The following is a 19,115-nucleotide window of genomic DNA, read 5'->3' on the forward strand; positions in this document are numbered from 1 at the left end:
GGGGCCATCCCAGACCTCCTACTCAGTCCCACTGTTTGTCCCAAGAACCAGCCAACTCTGATTTCTTTAAAACCATTTACTTACAAACTTTAATTCAGCAAAGGTCCGTGTGGGGAGATTGGGGTGGGGTCTGGGGAATAGTCCCCTTGGAGTGGATGTGGACCCCCAGAGTCAAGGGAGGGAAGCTGGTGGCCCAGTTGGCTGGGGGCAAGGCCCAGGGTCACCTCAGGTGGACAGGTCCTGCTGGTGGGCGGGCCCAGAGCTTATCTTCATGGAGTGCTGGTTTCTGGCACTGGGCTGAAAGGAGGCCAGCTCCCAGGATCTGGCCTGGGGTGGGCAGGCAGAATTCAATAATTCATCTTCAACAAGGGAGTGAAAGCAGAGGCTCTGGGAGATGGGCATAATGTCCGACTCCCACAGACAGCCAGCAGGGGATTGGCAGAGAAAGCCCATCTCTGCACCGAGGCCCAGGCAGGAGGGGGTGGTGGGGCTGGTTCGCCAAGATGAAGGCTTTACCCTTCTACTGTCCCCAGGGTGGAGATCCTAGGTAGGGTGGCCCAATCCCTAGGCCAGAGCTGTTTGGTCCATAGTCAAGCTCCCAGAGCTTGGCATCTGTGGCTCTGGCCAGCAGGGCCTGGGGCTCAGCTTTTAAGGCATCAGAAGGGGAGGGGGCTGCGGCAGGGACCCCGGGCCCCGGGGCTAGGGTATTGGCCAGATGAGCAGGCAGGGGCAGGAGACAGCCATGCCTGCAGCAGATGTGGGAAAAAGAGCTATTTCAAACTGCAAAGTGTGGAATGGTGGCCCGGACAGGCCGGACCTTGAAGGAATCACAGCTGGGGGTTGTCCGCGGTGGTTTTAAAAATAAAAATTAGAAAAGGAAACAGAAGTCAGTTGTCAAAGTTAAAAAAAAAGGAGACAGTCTCTGTATCCTCACGGGAGGTCAGGGAAACCTCCAAGGCACTCGAAAGGCCAAAATTACAGGATCAACGAGGCAGGAGGGCTCCGGAGAGACGGGCACATCGGAAGAGGAGATGGGGGAGGGAGGGAGAGCAGGCCGGGGCCCCTCTCTCTTAAGGCTGCAGGGTTTCGTTGTGGGAAGCAAGCCAGAGGTGCAATGAGGCCTCCAGACTCCCCCACACCCCTTGGGCTCCTGGGGCTCCAGCTGATTGGTCAGTAAAGTCTTTCAGAGATTTTTCTATTACCGAAAGAGAGAAAATGGTTTAAAAAAACACAAAACAAAACACCAGAAAACCCAAAAGCGATTTGGTGCAGGCCCTTGAGTTATCTCTGGCGCCAGCCACTTAGAAAATCCTCTTCCGCTTCAGGTAGGAGTCCGCGTAGTGCCCGCCGAGGCCCTGGGAGTGCTGGCCCACATAGCTGCCTTCTGGGCTGGGCTCGGGCGAGGGCAGTAGGTGGGCAAAGCTGCGTTTCTGGCCGCCCAGTGGGGTCTGGAGACAGAGGGCAGGGTGGGGCAGGTCAGGGGCCGCTGGGGGGCCGGGGCTCCCCAGCCCTGCATGTCCCCACCCCCTGCCTGTACCTTCAGCAGGTGGCTGTGACCATTAGGCCCGGGGCTGAGGCCCAGGAGCCCTTCTCCAGAGCCCAGTGGGGAAGAGCCGATTGCCTGGAAGAAATGGAGAGGTAGAACAGGTTACTCCCCGGGCCCAGAGGAAGCACCCCTCCCGCCCCCCGCCCCCGCCCTCCCCGCCCTCCCTGTCCCCACACACGAAGGGTTTCAGGTTTCAGGTTCAAATCTTGCTTCTGCTACTTTCTAGCCATGAGACCTGGGGGCCAATTGCTCCATTTTGTTTGAGCCTCAGTTTTCTCATCTGTCAAATGGGGTCAAGTAGCACCCACAGCCTGGGCTGTAGAGGGAGGAAGTGACAGAAAGCCTGGAAGGCTGGCAGTGCTAGGTGCTTGATGCACAGGGTGGATAGAGGACAACAGGCTGTTGCTACTCCACCCTGAGCACGACCAACCTCTGCCACCACCCCAGCTTTGGCCTGGGTACCAAGGGTCACAGAGCCCTGGTGGCAGGCACCCCCGAATCGCAGCTGTCCCAGGGTGCCTGTGTTCAGCCAGAGAGGCTCCTCACCTTGCTGAGGTGGCTCTGCTTGAGGCCAGCCTGCAGGCCGCTGGTGAAGTAGGAAGTGGGCGAGCCTGAATAGAAGTGAGAGAGGGGGCCCCCGCCACTCCCACCGCTGCTCCGTTCACCGAAGCCACTGGGCGGGGGGGACATCTGTGGAAGAAGGGTTGGTGGAGTGAAGCGGACAATTGTAGTACCCAGCCCTATGTATATGATCCTCCAAAATGATTCTGGGCTTTTTTTTTTTTGAGATGGAGTTTCGCTCTTGTTGCCCAGGCTGCAGTACAATGGCATGATCTCGCTCACTACAACCTCTGCCTCCCAGGTTCCAGCGATTCTTTTGCCTCAGCCTCCCAAGTAGCTGGGATTACAGGCATGTGCCACCATGCCCAGCTAATTTTTTGTATTTTAGTAGAGATGGGGTTTCTCTATGTTGGTCAGACTGGTCTCAAACTCGTGACCTCAGGTGATCCACCCGCCTTGGCCTCCCAAAGTGCTGGGATTACAGGCGTGAGCCACCGTGCCCAGCAATTCTGGGTTTTGCAAAGACTAGCTGTGGCTAATAGGACTGAGGAGAGCTGGCATGTGGGTCCCCGCCTCCTCTTCCTCCTCCAGGAATCCGGGGATCATCACTGCACGAAGGGACACAGAGAAACTGTCCCAGTTTATGGAGGCCAAATATGTGAGGCCATGTAGCTCACTGAGGCCCAGGTGAGTGCCAGGGACCGCCCACTGCCCCACAGAGTGGCAAGAAGTAATACAATGCCTGGCACGGCATGGTGGCTCACGCCTGTGATCCTAGCACTTTTGGAGGCCAAGGTGGGAGGATTGCTTGAGCCTAGGAGGTCCAGACCAGCCTGGGCAACATAGGGAGACTTCGTCTCCACAAAAAGTACAAAAATTAACCATCACGGTGGTGAGTGCCTATGGTCCCAGCTACTCAGGAGGCTGAGGTAGGAGGATGGCTTGAGCCCAGGAGTTTGAGGCCGCAGTGAGCTATGATGGAGCCACTGCACTCCAGCCTGGGCAACACAGTGAGATCCTATCTCAAAAAACCCCACAAAGAACACACAAAATACAAGGTCTGCTTATTCTAGGCTACTAAGTCATGGCACAGCCTGTCATGTAATAAAAGCTGATTGCTACACACACCATACCAGGTGGCTCTTACCTTGTGTCGGCTGGGTCCGTGAGGCCCAAGGGCTGGTTCCCGTGGGTGGGAGAAGAGCCGCCGTGGTCCCACGTCCTGAATCAAAGTGGGAGAAGCACAATGGGTTGGAGTCTGTCCCAGCCTCACCCCTGGCTGAACTCCGCTGGCAGAGCTGTCATCAGGGAAGACAGCCCCCACCACTCTGGGACCAGGAAGAGGCAAATTGGGGGCTGGATGCAGCTCGGCCCCAGGGATGGCTGCTGTGAAGGGGGTGCCCCCATGGGTCTAAGTGTTTGGAGTTTCCCAGGCAAGCTGGGAATTCGAACTATGTGGACTCTTGTAGTTTTCCTGTGTTGGCATTAATTTCCGTTGTTATTTGTTTGAAATCCAGAGGGGGCCAAACATCACCCAGGTGACCTATGGGCGGCCAGTTTGCAATTTCTTTTTTTTTTTTTGAGACGGAGTTTCGCTCTTGTTGCCCAGGCTGGAGTGCAATGGCGCAATCTCGGCTCACCGCAACCTTCACCTCCCGGGTTCAAGCAATTCTCCTGCCTCAGCCTCCCTAGTAGCTGGGATTACAGGCATGTGCCACCACGCCCAGCTAATTTTATATTTTTAGTAGCAACAGGGTTTCTCCATGTTGGTCAGGCTGGTCTTGAACTCCCGACCTCAGGTGATCCGCCCGCCTCGGCCTCCCAAAGTGCTGGGATTACAGGTGTGAGCCACCGCACCTGGTCCAGTTTGTAATTTCTGACCTGCCAAGGAGTTTGGCGTCATAGAAGGACCAAATATCCAGGAGCACAAACAGGAATCAAAGGTGAGAGAGCGGGACAGAAAAGGTAAGCCCTGTCTCTGAGGAGAGACAGTGTGGCGTAAGTCCTCTTGGGAGAGAAAGACAGAATCAGGATGACAGACTGAGACGCAAGATCCTCCAGGTCTTGGGAATGGACAGACAGGCAGGTGGACCGGGAAGCAGGGGGTGATGTGCAGAGAGACAGGAAACTTTAAGGGCATGAGGCCGGGCGTGGTGGCTCTTGCCTGTAATCCCAGCACTTTGGGAGGCTGAGGTGGGCGGCTCACTTGAGGTCAGGAGTTTGAGACCAGCCTGGACAACACAATAAGACTCTGTCTCTACCAAAAATTTAAAAATTAGTTGGGCATGGAGGCGCATGTCTGTGGTCCCAGCTCCTCGGGAGGCTGAGGTGTGAGGATCGCTTGAGCCCAGGAGGTTGAGGCTGCAGTGAGCTATGATAGCACCACTGCCCTCCAGCCAGGGCAACATAGGGGGACCGTCTCTAAAAAAAAAAGAAAAAAAAGCAGAGACCATATCTGGCACGTTCCCTGTCGCCTCCCTAGCACATGGCCTGGCATAGTCCATCCTAGAGAAATATCAGTTTGGAGAATGATTTGGCCTCAGGGGACAGAGAGCTGCAGCCAGGCACTCACCGAAGGGTAGTCGAAGCCGTAGCTGTCAGACAGCCCTGGTTCGGGGGGCAGGCGGGCGCTGCTGAGGGGGCTGAGCAGGCGGGACTTGAGCTGGAAGGCTTTGCTGCTGCTGCTGCCACCTCCAGGGGCTGGGGGGTTAGGTGGGGGGCCCTCAGCTGGGCGGCGGCTTCTCCCGGCGCCTCCCCAGCCCCGGGCCTCCTTACCCGCCAGGTTGCTGGCCGGGAGCAGGCTGTGTAGGTTCAGGTAGGGATTCAGGGGAATCCGGTAGTCCTTGGGGGGCTCCCCCAGCAGTGAGACCTGTGGCAGGAGGGCCAGATTCGCGAGGGCCCCCAGGAAAGGGGACTCTGTGGAACAGGAGGCTGGTGTGGTGCCGCGCGCAGGGCAGGGCCTTACCCCAGGGGGCGTCGGCAGAGGCCCACTGTCTTTCTGGAGGCCTCTGAGGCCAGAGCCTCGGAGCCCCACAGGGGCGGGGGGAGGAGTGAGCTGGGCCGCTGGGGGACCCAAGCCCAGGGCCTCCCGGTCACCCCCAGCAGGGCCAAGCACGGATGGCAGCAGGGGTGGTGGCTTTCCTCGCCGGGGTGGCAGCTCCGGGGGCAGGCCCCCTCCTAGGGAGGGAAGGAGGATTTCAGTGGCCCAGGCTCACAGGACCCCTCTCCCCAGGGCCCTCCAACTCCCACCTGGACCAGGGCTCAGTGGTCAAGAGACAAATCCATGCTGGCCACTGAGCAGAGCTCATGCCTGGGCCCTGGGGGGGACACCCAACTGATGGACCAGGGCGCGGGGACCCACAGAGGTTGGGTCACTCGCCCAAGGCCACGTAGCAAGGAAGGAAGCGGAAGTGGCTGGGGACACCGTGTGGGCGGGGTCTGCGTTACCTGCAGGCAGCTCCCCGAGGAGGGGGTTGGCCGGCTGGGCCCCAGGCTGGAGGGCGCCCAGAGGTGAGTCTCCCAGGATGCCGGGCTTCTAGGGACAGAGCAGACAGTTGCAGATGGCGGCAGGGTGGCCCAGGGAAGCAGACAGGTGTGGCCCAGAGTCTTGGCAGACACACCCCGACTCCAGGGCTCGGCCGGTCCTGGGCAGACAGGCATGGGGTTCTCCAGCGCCCGCCACACTCCAACCCCATCATTCGTCCCATTAGCCATGGTGACCGAGGGTCTCCTGAGCGCCAGGCCCCAGTTCCCTGGCCAATGATTACAGCACAGTATCAACTGCAGCCACATGGAATGGGACAGCCATACAGTGTTTCAGCCACTTTCAGTCACAGAAGACCAGACCCACAGGCTCACGTACTCTGTCAGTTACCACCAGACAGACAGACTGACACTACTGACTTAGAATCCAGGGAACCACACCAGACAGGACGGAGCATGGGTGGATGTCTGTGTGTGTGTGTGTGCGTGTGCATGAGTGCGCGCGCATCTGTCTTTGTTTCTGCGTGTGTGAGTCTTGTGTCTATGTGTGTCTTTGACTTATGTCTATGTCTGTCTGTGTGTGTGTATATCTGCATCTTTGTATGTGTGAGTCTGCATGTATACCCGTGTTTCTAGGTGTGAGTTGTGTGTGTGCGTTTGTGTATGTGCGCGCGCACTGAGGGGATAGACCTGGTTTCTTCCCCAGGTGGCTCTTCCACAGGGGAGCTTCCGAGCAGTCTATTCACAAAGTGGTGCCCAGCAGCCGCGATCCCAGCCCACACCCAGTTTCAGGCTGTAAATGGGCGTGTCCAGGTCCCGACCCCACCCCAGGCACCAAGTCCAGGGGCCCTCTCCAGAATGGAGGGAAAGACATGTCATGAGCGATTGCCGGAGGGGGATGGGGATGTGGGTGGGAAAGGCAGTTGCTGGGGGGAGTCAGCCTCACCCAGGTTCTGGGCCCCCAGGGCACAGCCAGAGGTCCCCCCACCCCACCAATCGCGCCAACTGTGTTGAAAAGAGCAAGGAGGGGCTGCAGAGCGGTGGGTGAGGGGGACGCGTGTGTTACCTTCTGGCCCTGGGTCTGCAGGGCGAGCTGCAGCAGCGCCGTGGACAGGGCTGGCCCACTGAGCAGCGGCATGGCTGGGGGAGCACCCAGGAGGCCTGCAGGGAGACACAGGAGGATGGGTGGGGGTCCCTGTGTCCTCCCTGCCCCGCCTCATGAAACACTGCCCTGAACCCATTGAAGGGGCAGGAAACTGATGCTCTAGGGCTGGGGGGTGGGCAGTGGACTTGCCCAAAGCAAGGGCCTAGAAGGAGCAGAGGCTAGTCCAGTGAAGGCCAGGCCCCTCTTGCCAGCACCCCAGCTCACTGCAGGCCACTGTGTGGCCCTGGTCCCGGCCCCGAGTTGTGGACAACAGCAGCTCCCCCTATGACTCCACAACCCCCTCAGCCCTACTCCTGGGCTCCTGTCACTGTGGCCAAGATGAGCAGTTTCGGGGAGTGCCGGGGACAGTGCTGCAGCCCGTTCTGCACAGTGGGGGCCCCCGCCCAGCCCCACCTTACCCTGCTTCCCCCCGGCACTGCCATGGAGCAGGGGGTTGAGCAGCAGCTGGAGGGAGGCAGACGGGCCCAGGTTGTTGAGCAGCTGCAGGATGTTGGGCTCAGGGAGGAGTCCCTTCCCCCGATTGAGGGCCTGCAGGAACAGAGCAGCTCAGAGCGCCACCGGGGCCCTGATATCGCCATGAGGCTCCCATCCCCACCCCTCCACCCCTGCCCACACAGGCTCACCGTGGCCTGGGCAGCGATGAGAGCGGCCAGCATACTGCGGCCGGGGGGCCCAGGGGCGCAGAAGGAGACTCGCAGGTGGCTGCCCCCCAGGGCCAGACCGTCCGCCTGCTGCTGTGCCTCCTCCGCCATCTCAGCTGTCTCATACTCCAGCACCGCAAAACCCTTCAGCTGCCCGTCCTGGCCGCACGCCAGCTGCCGGAGGAAGGCAGGCAGTCATGAGCACCTGGGCAGCAGTGACTGCACCACCCCGGGAAGTGACAACCGTAACCAGACTCTGCTGCCCCATGAGGGTGAATTCCACACCAGGCCTTCACTGCCCTGTGCCTCGCTCCTGCATCAGCTCCTCTGATCTTCCCAATGACCCTGGGCGGCTGCATCATACCCATTTATCAGAGAAGGCAACTGAGGCACGGAGAGGTCAGCGCACTCAAGGCCACGCAGCTGGAGGGAGGATGGAGCTGGGAGCCGCCTCACCACCAAAGCCAAGGCCACGGCCGGACGCAGTGGCTCACACATGTAATACCAGCACTCTGGGAGGCTGAGGCAGATGGATCACGAGGTCAGGAGATCGAGACCATCCTGGCTAACACAGTGAAACCCCGTCTCTACTAAAAATACAAAAAATTAGCCGGCATGGTGGCACGTGCCTATAGTCCCAGCTACTTGGGAGGCTGAGGCAGAAGAATCGCACCACTGCACTCCAGCCTGGGTAACAGAGTGAGACTCTGTCTCAAAAAAAAAAAAAAAAGGGCCACAGAGGGACTTGGGGGATGTCAAAGTACACCAAAATGCAAAGTGGGGAAAGAGGCACGTGGCTTTGGGGTGTCACCCAACCACCAGCCTCAGGCCAAGGACACTGTAGCTGGGGCTGGGAGGGGTGCCCAGCTCGTGGGTGAGGCAGGTGGCTTCCAAGCTTGGGTTCCAGGCTGCTGGTACCAGATGCACAGGTCACACAGCCAGGGAGCAGCAAGCACAGAGGCACGGCCAAGCCAGGGAGGTCTCTCCGTCTCCCGTGACATCAGCCACTTAGTTCTTCCAGACCACAGCCCCCAACCCAGAACCCTGGGGCCAGATGTGTTCCAGGACTGAGAAGTTTTGGACATTAGAAAAGCAGAGAGGCTGGGCAAAGTGGCTCACGCCTATAATCCCAACACTTTGGGAGGCTGAGGTGGGCGCATCATTTGAGGTCGAGTTCGAGACCAGCCTGACCAACATGGCGAAATCCCATCTCTACTAAAAATACAAAATTAGCTGGGCATGGTGGCGCATGTCTGTAATCCCAGCTACTTGGGAGGCCGAGGCACGAGAATCACTTCAACACGGGAAGCAGAGGTTGCAGCGAGCCGAGATCACACCACTGCACTCCAGCCTGGGCGACAGAGTAAGACTCCGTCTAAAAAAAAAAAAAAAAAAAAAGGAAAAAAGAAAAGAAAAAAAGGCAGCTGGGCGCAGTGGCTTAAGCCTGTAATCCCAGCACTTTGGGAGGCCGAGGCGGGTGGATCACGAGGTCAGGAGATCGAGACCATCCTGGCTAACACGGTGAAACCCTGTCTCTACTAAAAACTACAAAAAACTAGCCGGGCGAGGTGGCGGGCGCCTGTAGTCCCAGCTACTAGAGAGGCTGAGGCAGGAGAATGGCGTGAACCCAGGAGGCGGAGCTTGCAGTGAGCTGAGATCTGGCCACTGCACTCCAGCCTGGGCGACAGAGCGAGACTCCGTCTCAAAAAAAAAAGAAAAGAAAAAAAGGCAGGCACTGTCAGCGCCCTTACTTTGTAGGTGGGAAAACTCAGGCTCAGAGAGGGACAGTCCCTTGTCCAGGTCACAGTCTAGAGCACAGACAAGGCCAGGCTGACAGCCTTCATGGGACCAGCCACATCAGGGTACTGGTGATGGCTGTCCCAAGAAACAGTGCTGCAGCAGGATGTGGTGGTACCGGGCTATGGTCCCAGCTGTGGGGGGAATACCGCTTAAGCCCGGGAATTCAAGATTACAGTGAGCTATGATTGAGCCACTGTACTCCAAGGACAGCAAGACCCTGTTGCTTAAAAACAAAGAAAAAGAGGCCAGGCACGGTGGCTCATGCCTGTAATCCCAGCGCTTTGGGAGGCCAAGGTGGGCGGATCACCTGAGGTCAGGACCAGCCTGACTAACATGGAGAAACCCCGTCTCTGCTAAAAATACAAAATTAGCCAGGAGTGGTGGCTCATGCCTGTAATTCTAGCTACTACGGAGGCTGAAGCAAGAGAATCGCTTGAACCTCAGAGGCGGAGGTTGCGGTGAGCTGAGATCGCGCCATTGCACTCCAGCCTGGGCAACAAGAGCGAAACTCCGTCTCAAAAAAAAAAAAAAAGATAAATCAGCAAGTGGTGGGGAAGGAAGGGCTCTCGTTCCGGACAGTGGCCAAGCCAGGTAGCAATGCTAAGGGAAGTGGCTGGACCTGGGCCCCAGCACTTGCTGAATGCCCGGGCAGCAAAGGTGCAGGTAGCAGCCCTTCACCTTGGCCCATGCCCTGTGCCAAGGTCTGGGCACAGATCTCCCATAATCACACCCATCGTTTTGTTTTGTTTTCTTTGAGACGGAGTCTTGCTCTGTCGCCCCGGAGTGCAGTGATGTGAACTCAGCTTACTGTAACCTCCACCTCCTGGGTTCAAGTGATTCTCGTGCCTCAGCCTCCCCGTAGCTGGGATTACAGGCGTGCACCACCACGCCCAGCTAATTTTTTTTTTTTTTTTTTTTTTGAGACGGAATCTCACTCTGTCGCCCAGGCTGGAATACAGTGGTGCGATCTCGGCTCACTGCAACCTCCGCCTCCCGGGTTCACGCCATTCTCCTGCCTCAGCCTTCCATGTAGCTGGGACTACAGGCGCCCGCCACCGCACCAGGCTAATTTTTTGTATTTTTAGTAGAGACGGGGTTTCACCGTGTTGGCCAGGCTGGTCTCGAACTCCTGACCTCAAGCAATCTGCTCGCCTTGGCCTCCCAAAGTGCTGGGTTACAGGCACGAGCCACTGTGCCCAGCCATAATCACACCCATCTCAGGGATGAGCAGAGAGAGACTTAGAGGGGTCACAGAGTGATCAAGGCCACACAATTCCTAAGTAAGGGGACTGATGTGTGAACCTCAAGCTGCCCCACTGTCAAGCCCATCCTCCAATCAAACGGGTCACCTAACGTTAAAGGTGAGCTCCTTGGAGGACGTCACCTCAATGCCTGGTACTCATCAGATGCTCAACAAATGTTTGGTGAGATCAGGCCCAGTGGCTCGAATCTATAATCCCAGCACTTTGGGAGGCCGAGGCAGGAGGATCGTTTGAGCACAGGAGTTTCAGACCAGTCTGGGCAACATAGGGAGATCCCATCTTCACATAATTTTGCACCCACCACCAAGCCTGGCTAATTTTTTTTGTATTTTTAGTAGAGACAGGGTTTTTTTTTCTGTTTTTTGTTTGTTTGTTTTTGAGACGGAGTTTCACTCTGCCACCCAGGCTGGAGTGCAGTGGCGGGATCTTGGCTCACCACAACCTCTGCCTCCCAGTTTTAGGCGATTCTTCTGCCTCAGCCTCCCAAGTAGCTGGGACCACAGGCACATGCCACCACACCCGGCTAACTTTGTTTTGTATTTTTAGTAGAGACAGGGTTTCACCATATTAGCCAGGATGGTCTTGATCTCCTGACCTCGTGATCTGCCCGCCTCGGCCTCCCAAAGTGCTGGAGGCTTGAGCCACTGTGCCCAGCCATGAGACAGGGTTTTACCATGTTGACCAGGCTGGTTTCGAACTCCTGACCTCAAGTGATCTGGGGTTACAGGCATGAGCCACTGCACCCAGCCTCTATGTAAAATTTTAAAAATCAACTGGGCATGCTGATGCATTCCTGTAGTTCCAGCTTACATGGGAAGCCAAGGCAGGAGGATCTCTTGAACCCTGGAGATTGAGGCTGGAGTGCACTCCCCCAGCCTGGGCTCCTCTAGCCTGGGTGATAGAGTGAGAACCTGTCTCAAAAAAAATAAATAAATAAATAAGGCCAGGCACGGTGGCTCACACCTGTAGTCCCAGCTACTCGGGAGGCTGAGGCAGGAGAATGGTGTGAACCTGGGAGGCGGAGCTTGCAGTGAGCTGAGATCACGTGACTGCACTCCAGCCTGGGCGACAGAGCAAGACTCCGTCTCAAAAAAAAAAAAAAAGAAAAAAATTTAGTGAATGTTCCAGTGGAGAAATGAATGGGCAGCTGTTCACAATAACCTGATCATAAAGCACTGACAACCCTGTTTTGAGATGGGGAAACAGGCTAGAAGACTACCTGTAGTTGGTCATGACCCTGTGACCTTTGATCTCCACATAAGAAGGTAAGGCCAGGCCAGCACAGTGGTTCATGCCTGTAATCTCAGCACTTTGGGAGGCCGAGGTGAGCGGATCACTTGAAGTTAGGGGTTCGAGACCAGCTGGGCCAACATGGCGAAACCCCATCTCTACTAAAAATACAAAAATTGGGTGTGGTGGCGGGCGCCTGTAATCCCAGCTACTTGGGAGGCTGAGGCTGGAGAATCACCTGAACCCGGGAGGCGGAGGATGCAGTGAGCCAAGATTGCGCCTCTGTACTCCAGACTGGGTGACACAGCAAGATTCTGTCTTAAAAAAACAAAAATAAAAAATAAATAAAAAGATGAGGCCATTGTGCTAACTTATCTTCTGTCCTGAGCCCGCACAGGCAGCCTGGAACGTAGCAGGTGTCCAAGAGAAGGCGGCAGAATGAATGAATGAATGATGAGTAAACAGAGAGGGGTCCCCATGGCTCATGGATACTCAGCTTTTGTTGTTTTTTTTTGTTTCTTTGAGATGGAGTCTCGCTCTGTCACCCAGGCTGGAGTGCGGTGGCGCGATCTCCACTCACCGCAACCTCAGCCTAGCGGGTTCAAGCAATTCTTCTGTCTCAGCCTCTCAAGTAGCTGAGATTACAGGCACACACCGCCATGCCTGGCTACTTTTTTGTTGTATTTTTAGTAGAGATGGGGTTTCTCCATGTTGGTCAGGCTGGTCTCAAACTGCTGACCTCAGGTGATCCGTCTCAGCCTCCCAAAGCTTTATAAGCGTGAGCCACTGCGTGTGGCCCTTTTTTTTTTTTTTTTTTTTTGAGATGGAGTGTTGCTCTGTCACCCAGGCTGGAGTGCAGTGGCACAATCTTGGCTCACTGCAAACTCTGCCTCCCAGGTACAAGCGATTCTCCTGCCTCAGCCTCCTGAGTAGCTGGGATTACAGCCCTGTGCCACTATACCTGGCTAATTTTTTTATATTTTTAGTAGACACAGGGTTTCACCATTTTGGCCAGGCTGGTCTTGAACTCTTGACCTCAAGTGATCCACCTGCCTCGGCCTCTCAAAGTGCTGGGATTACATGCATGAGCCATCTCACCCAGCCTGTTTCTTGTTTTAAATATAGAGATGGTGTCCCGCTATCTCACCCAGGCTCATCTTGAACTCCTGGTCTCAAGTGATCCTCCTGCCTCTGCCTCCCAACAGACACCTGGTTTAAATGGGGCACCAATACCCCACTTACACGAGAGGGACCCACTCAAAGCCACAGAGCTGGGGGTCTGAGCCCAGGACTGTCTTTTTTTTTTTGAGATGGGGGTCTAGCTCCATTGCCCAGGCTGTAGTGTCATTGTGCTGTGGTGCGATCAAGGCTCACTGCAGCCTCAGACTCCCAGGATCAAGCGATCCTGCCACCTCAGCCTCCTGAGTAGCTGGGACTACAGGCACACCACCATACCTGTCTAATTTTTGTATAGAGAGGATTTCACCATATTGCCCAGGCTGGTCTCAAACTCCTAGGCTCAAAGGATCTGCCCACCTCAGCCTCCCAAAGTGTTGGGGTTACGGGTGTGAGTCACTGCGCCTGGCCAGGCCTACCCCTTCTAAGCCTCTGCACTGGCCTTCTCTCAGTGGTCCAAGCTCTGGAGCTAGGCTGCGGTATTCTGATCCCAGCTCTGCCAGACCCTGGCTGTTTAACTCTGGGCAAGTTACTTGACCCCTGTGTGCCTTGGTATCCTCACCTGAAAATGGGAGTAATACCTGTCTCTCAGGGTTGCTACAGGATGAAGCAACTAAAGGTTATGTACTGAGTCCACAGCGAGTGCTGGAGGAATCCCCTTCAGGATCTCTGGGGATCAAGACCTTCTGGGGGCTCTTAGAGAGTGAGTCTGGCCTATTCTCGCCCCACTGCACCTGTCACAGGGTGAGGCACACACACAGAAGTGCCTGGCACATGTGGTCTGAATGAACAAGGGATTGTTTTGCCAACCCATTGTGCAAGTATTAAGTCCCTGCTTACGGAAGAGGGAAACTGTAGATCAGAGAGCCAGTGACTGGCCCGAGCTCGAGGGTGGGGCTGGGATCTAGCGAAGCCTCAGTCTCTGACCTCAAGGTTCAAATAGACTGTGGGCTCCTCTGCAGCCTCCTGAATGCCTGGCCAGGGTCTGGGACCCCATGGGAGGTTTGATGAAGGTACCAGCGAATGAGGAGGTGAGCGGTGAGCAAACCTCGAGATCCAGTTACAAGAGTGGTCTCACCTGCATCTGACAGAGCAACAGTGAGGCCTGAAGTTGCACAGGGATTCAAATCCTCTGGCCGGGCGCAGTGGCTCACGCCTGTAATCCCAGCACATTGGGAGGCTAATGTGGGTGGATCACCTGAAGCCAGGAGTTCAAGATCAGCCTGGCCAACATGGCAATACCCCACCTCTACTAAAAATATAAAAACTATCCAGGCGTGGTGGCGGGGCACCTATAGTCCCAGCTACTCTGGAGGTTAAGGCAGGAGAATCGCTTGAACCCAGGAGGCAGAGGTTGCAGTGAGCTGAGACTGCATCACTGCACTCCAGCATGGTTGACAAAGTGATACTCGGTCTCAAAAAAAAAGAAAAGGTAGATGACTCCAAAGACTCCCTCAGGTGCTCCGGGCCTGGTACCTGCTCCCCAGTGCTCTCCACAAGGCTCACCTGGCAGAAGGTGGGGCTATGGACAGCTGACAGCGCCCGGCACAGAGCGTCCACATCGTTGAAGCCAGGTGGTAGGCGGTCCACACAGAGGCAGCGGGAGTGGAGAAGGGCAGGCGTCAGTTGCCCAGCATCCGTCCAGTGCACGTAGAGGGTGCGCGGTCCCAGCGGCTTGCCCAGCAGGTCCGACTTGGCACGGGCAGCCGAGTCCTTCTTCATGTACTCGGCAAAGCCATACCCCTTGGAGTGGCCAGTGCGCTCACTGTAGACCAGGAAGCAGCGCTCCAGGCTGCCGAAGGGCCGCACCAACTCCTCGAACTGCTGCTGTGTGAGGCTGGGGGGCAGGTTGGCCACGCACAGCAGGGCATCCGTGGGCTGCAGCTGCACCGACAGCTCGCGCTCCCGTAAGCAGCTCTGGTGAAAAGCGTTGATTGCGGCCTCGGCCTGCTCCCCATTCAGCAGGGTCACGAAGGCTGCGGTGGGAGGAGGGCAGCGCGAGGTCAGCTGGGCCCCGAGGGCCTGCCCCTCCACGCTGCCACCCTGCCAAGCAGGTGGGACCTCCAAATGCTGGGCATTTCAGGTGCCTGCCGGTCTGAACGGTTGTTGGCGACTCACACAGGTGAGCGCGCCTGCCATTGACTCCAGGCTCCACGAAGCCCACTCCCTCTCCCAGCCCTGTGTCCACCCACACCCATAGCAGCGCCCACCAACTGTGGACCTGGCTCTGTCCTAGAACGCCGTGGGTCACTCGGATGATACCAAGGGCAGTGGTTAAGCCCATGCTCACTGGGGCCCAGAGTTAAGCCCCAAGCCCCAGGTGGCTTTGGGGGTATCAGTTTCCTCATCTGTCAAATGGTTATAACTTAATCATCACAACCAACATTTTGCCAGTGAGGAAACGGGCCCAGAGCAGCACCCCTGTGCCCAAGTAGGGGAGCCTAGACTTGAACCCAGGCAGCTGGACTCCAGAGCCCCACTCTACACACTGCCCACCCCTGCCACCTTTCCAGGCCACCAGTGCCCTGAACCCTGCTGCCACATGCTGCCCCAGATTTGCAATCCACCCAGAGGCCACAGGAAGCTTTGTTCAAAATGATAACCAGATCACGCCACATCCATCTGGTGGCTTCTAGCTGCAGGGTGCAGTGCAGCCTACGTGGGCTCGCTGACCTCCCCTCCCATCTCACCACTGCTATCTGGACCACACCAGGCACGCTCCAGAGGAGCCTTCGCAGTTGCTATTCCCTGAGTATGGAACACTGAGCCCCACCTCCTCACCTGGCTAACCTGGACCCACACAGGTAGAAACCCTGTCTCTACTAAAAATACAAAAATTAGCCGGGTGTGGTGGCACATGTCTATAATCCCAGCTACTTGGGAGGCTGAGGCAGAGGAATGGGCTGAACCCAGGAGGCAGAGGTTGTAGCAAACCAAGATCACACCACTGCACTCCAGCCTGGCGACAGAGCAAGACTCCATCTCAAAAAACCAAAAAACAAAACAAAACAAAAACACACAAGCATGGGTAAGGAAGAGGCAAGAGGGGTAGGAAGAGAATGAATCCATGGCCAAACGTTGTCAAGAATTAGCTCAATGCCAAGCGAGTGGAGTAGGAAGAGAATCAGCCCAATGCCCAATGTTCTTCAAAGAGAACATGAAGGCTGTCCCAAGATGACAGGATGACAGGCAGATTGGGGCAACCTGCCATTTTGGCCTGGGGGGCAATACTGGGCCTGAAGTTCAGAGCAGCAGACAGTGAGCCAGGGCCCTCCCATTTTCAGGGACGGTCATTCCCTGCCCTGGCCCACCCCATGGCCCCACAAACCTGTCCCTTTGTATTTGTCCACAAAACAGTATTTGAGCTCATAGTCACTGAGCAGGTCATGTACTTCCTGTGGAGATACAAGACAAAAGACAGGGAGTTACTGGAGATGGAAGGGGGCAACCCGGTGCCGCCCTCATAGCTGCCACCAGCTATGAAGGCAGGTCAATTACCACCCCCCATTTTACCACTGAGGAAACTGAGGCTTGATGCAGTAATTTGGTCAAGGTCATTCTGCTCATACCTGGCAGAGCTGGGATTCAGAATCTGGCTGCAGACTGTGCTATTACCCAGGCAACATGCTCTTAAAGGGTTTATCTTTAGCTTGCTGGGTGGGGTGGCTCATGCTTATAATCCCAGCACTTTGGGAGGCCGAGGCGGGTGGATCACCTGAGGTCAGGAGTTCGAGACCAGCCTGGCCAACATGGTGAAACCTTGTCTCTACTAAAAATACAAAAATTAGCCAGGAGTGGCTACTGGTGGCGCCACTGGTTATAGGTGGCGCACACCTATAATCCTAGCTACTTGGGAGGCTGAGGTAGGAGAATTGCTTGAACCCAGAAGGTAGAGGTTGCAGTGTGCCATTGCACTCCAGCCTGGGCGACAAAGGGAGACACTGTCTCAAAAAAAAAAAAAAAAAAAAAAAAAGCCGGACTCATGCCTGTAATTCCAGCACTTTGGAGGCCGAGGCGGGCGGATCACAAGATCAAGAGATCGAAACCATCCTGGCCAACAAGGAGAAACCCCGTCTCTACTAAAAATACAAAAACACAGCTGGATGTAGTGGAGTGCGCCTGTCGCCCTAGCTACTTGGAAGACTGAGGCAGGACAATCGCTTGAACCTGGGAGGTGAAGGTTGCAGTGAGCAGAGATCAAGCCACTGCACTCTAGCCTGGCTACAGAGTAAGACTCCATCTAAAAAAAGGAGTATGCCTTTAGGGAAGTCATTTAACCTCCACGAACCTCCTTTTGCAAGATTCACTGTTTCCAACAACTCTGTAAGCGAAGTATTAACAAACTCATGTTGTACATGAGAAAACCTAGGCTAGGAGAAGTGAAGAGATCGGCTGGAGGCCATGCAGTCGGGCGGCACGGCCACCCACGGGTACCTGACTGGGAAGCCCACCTACTAGTAAGCCCCACATTCTGTGGGTTCACATGCCTCCCAATTTCCTCCTCCTGATAAGGCTGCCCTCTTGCAAGCCAGCTCATTTATTTTCTTTTTTTTTTAGAGACAGGGTCTTGCTCTGTCACCTAGGCTAGAGTGCAGTAGCACGATCATAGCTCACTGCAGCCTCAACCTCCTAGGCTCAAGTGATCCTCCCACCACAGCCTCCTGAGTAGCTGGGACTACAGGCACACACCACCATGCCTAATTATTTAAAATTTTTTTAGAGATGGGGGTTTCACTATGCTGCCCAGGTTAGTCTTGAACCCTTGGGCTCAAGACAGCCTCTTACCTCAGTCTCTCAAAGTGCTGGGATTAAAGGGATGAGCCACCGTGCCCAGCCTCAAGCCAGCTTTGAAGGCAAAGTGCTGGGGCCTGCTGGGGCCAGATACACTATGCATCTTGCAGGAGAAACAATGTGTTTCCTGCTTAGAGACTGCAGACACTGAGAGGAAGACCCAGAAACAAACCTGACCATCCTTAATGATGCCTGCCCCGATCTGTCCCTAAATTCAGCCCCTCCCAACATCCCTGGGGTCCCACTAGCCAGGTGCCCACCCATGGGCAGGGAGGGCCAGTGGCAGGTGTGCTGGTGGGCCAGAGAACAGGGATTCTCAACAGAAGGAAGCGAGAACCTGTTTCACCGCCGTAGGGCAGGGCAGTATAGATGCCATTTCCCCGGGTCCAAAGAGCATTGGGAAGCACTGCCCCATGCTGGCCCCATGAGAAGGGCACTCCTAGCAGGAAGATTAGCCACGAGGGGATCCATAGAACACAGGCCCCGCTTCCTTCCTGTAGGTCTGTAGGCTGGTGGCAGGAGTCCCCATTTTCCCAAATTAATCCTTAGGTTTTGGGGGCTGAGACTCAGGGGCTGCTGTTACTTCCGGATTTATCCCTGAGAGCAGTGAATAAACGTGTGAGATGGAGGGGCATACTCTCCGCAGTCCTGAAACTTCTGGATTTGAGGTCCCACTACCCTGTGGTAGAGTGGGTGGAGAAAAGCATCATCCAAGCAGGGGGCAACTGGTGGTCCAGTGTACCAGCCCATTCACAATTCCCCAACAGGACCAAAGCTGTCCGCCCCCTTCCATCACTTGGTGTCGACCAAGCCTGTGGTCGCCCCTAGCAACGCCCTCTCTCACTTCACAGCCGGTTTCCTCTTTCATCACCGCCCCCCAACATCCCGCTCTTGGTCTCTCTCGATCCCGCGTGGATCCAGTGCTTGGACGCCCCCGCCAACGACCCCCGCGCACCTCAGCGTTGGTGTCGCCCAGTTCCCCCCGCGCACGCGCACCGTGGTATTTCCCGCCACGCTCCTACACCGCCCCCCCCCCCAATACCTGGTTGGTCACGTCCCCCGGGAGGCCCCGGATCAGTATCTTGCGGCGGTTACGGAACTGGCGCTCGGTGTGTTCCAGGCGTTTCCGGATCTCTTCTGGATCTAGAGGCGGCAGCTCTTCTTCGGGCGCCCGGCGCTCCGCGGCATCGCCGGCTTCGACCTCGGCCCCAGACTTCGGGCTCAGCGGGGGCCGGTGAGTAACGGACACGTCCGCCGCCATCTTGGGAAACCCGGCGCCTTCTGGGACCAGCGAGCCGGGGCGGAGCGGCATAGAGCGGCAACGAAGGCGCGCCCGTCGATTGGCTGAAAGAAGCCCCACCTCGTTCCCTCCCCCCTTATCCCATTGGCTAAGCCCCAGCCCGCCTCTCAAGAGTTCAAGCTGCGTCTGCGCGCCACAGACCCCGCCCCCTTCCGTCGCC

General features: G+C 56.4%; 1 protein-coding gene across 2 annotated transcripts; it reads right to left on the reverse strand.

Moving 5' to 3' along the window:
- Nucleotides 1–61: 61 nt before the first annotated feature.
- Nucleotides 62–19,041, reverse strand: RAVER1 (ribonucleoprotein, PTB binding 1). 2 transcript variants are annotated; one of them, XM_030935082.1, is made up of 14 exons: nucleotides 18,698–19,041; nucleotides 16,193–16,259; nucleotides 14,371–14,840; nucleotides 7,379–7,570; nucleotides 7,154–7,283; nucleotides 6,657–6,751; nucleotides 5,555–5,642; nucleotides 5,073–5,284; nucleotides 4,883–4,976; nucleotides 4,680–4,807; nucleotides 3,255–3,329; nucleotides 2,093–2,236; nucleotides 1,538–1,621; nucleotides 62–1,448 (listed from the first exon to the last, which is right to left on the reverse strand). In XM_030935082.1, exons 1-14 carry the CDS (start codon nucleotides 18,965–18,967, stop codon nucleotides 1,302–1,304), a joined length of 2,196 nt encoding a protein of 731 aa, XP_030790942.1. In that variant the 5' UTR covers nucleotides 18,968–19,041; the 3' UTR covers nucleotides 62–1,301. The 2 variants fall into 2 exon arrangements, with proteins under 2 accessions (XP_030790942.1, XP_010372077.1); XM_010373775.2 differs by having other exon boundaries at nucleotides 4,680–4,976.
- Nucleotides 19,042–19,115: the final 74 nt, after the last annotated feature.

Source organism: Rhinopithecus roxellana, chromosome 8, assembly GCF_007565055.1.
Source record: "Rhinopithecus roxellana isolate Shanxi Qingling chromosome 8, ASM756505v1, whole genome shotgun sequence".
Classification (NCBI taxonomy): domain Eukaryota; kingdom Metazoa; phylum Chordata; class Mammalia; order Primates; family Cercopithecidae; genus Rhinopithecus; species Rhinopithecus roxellana.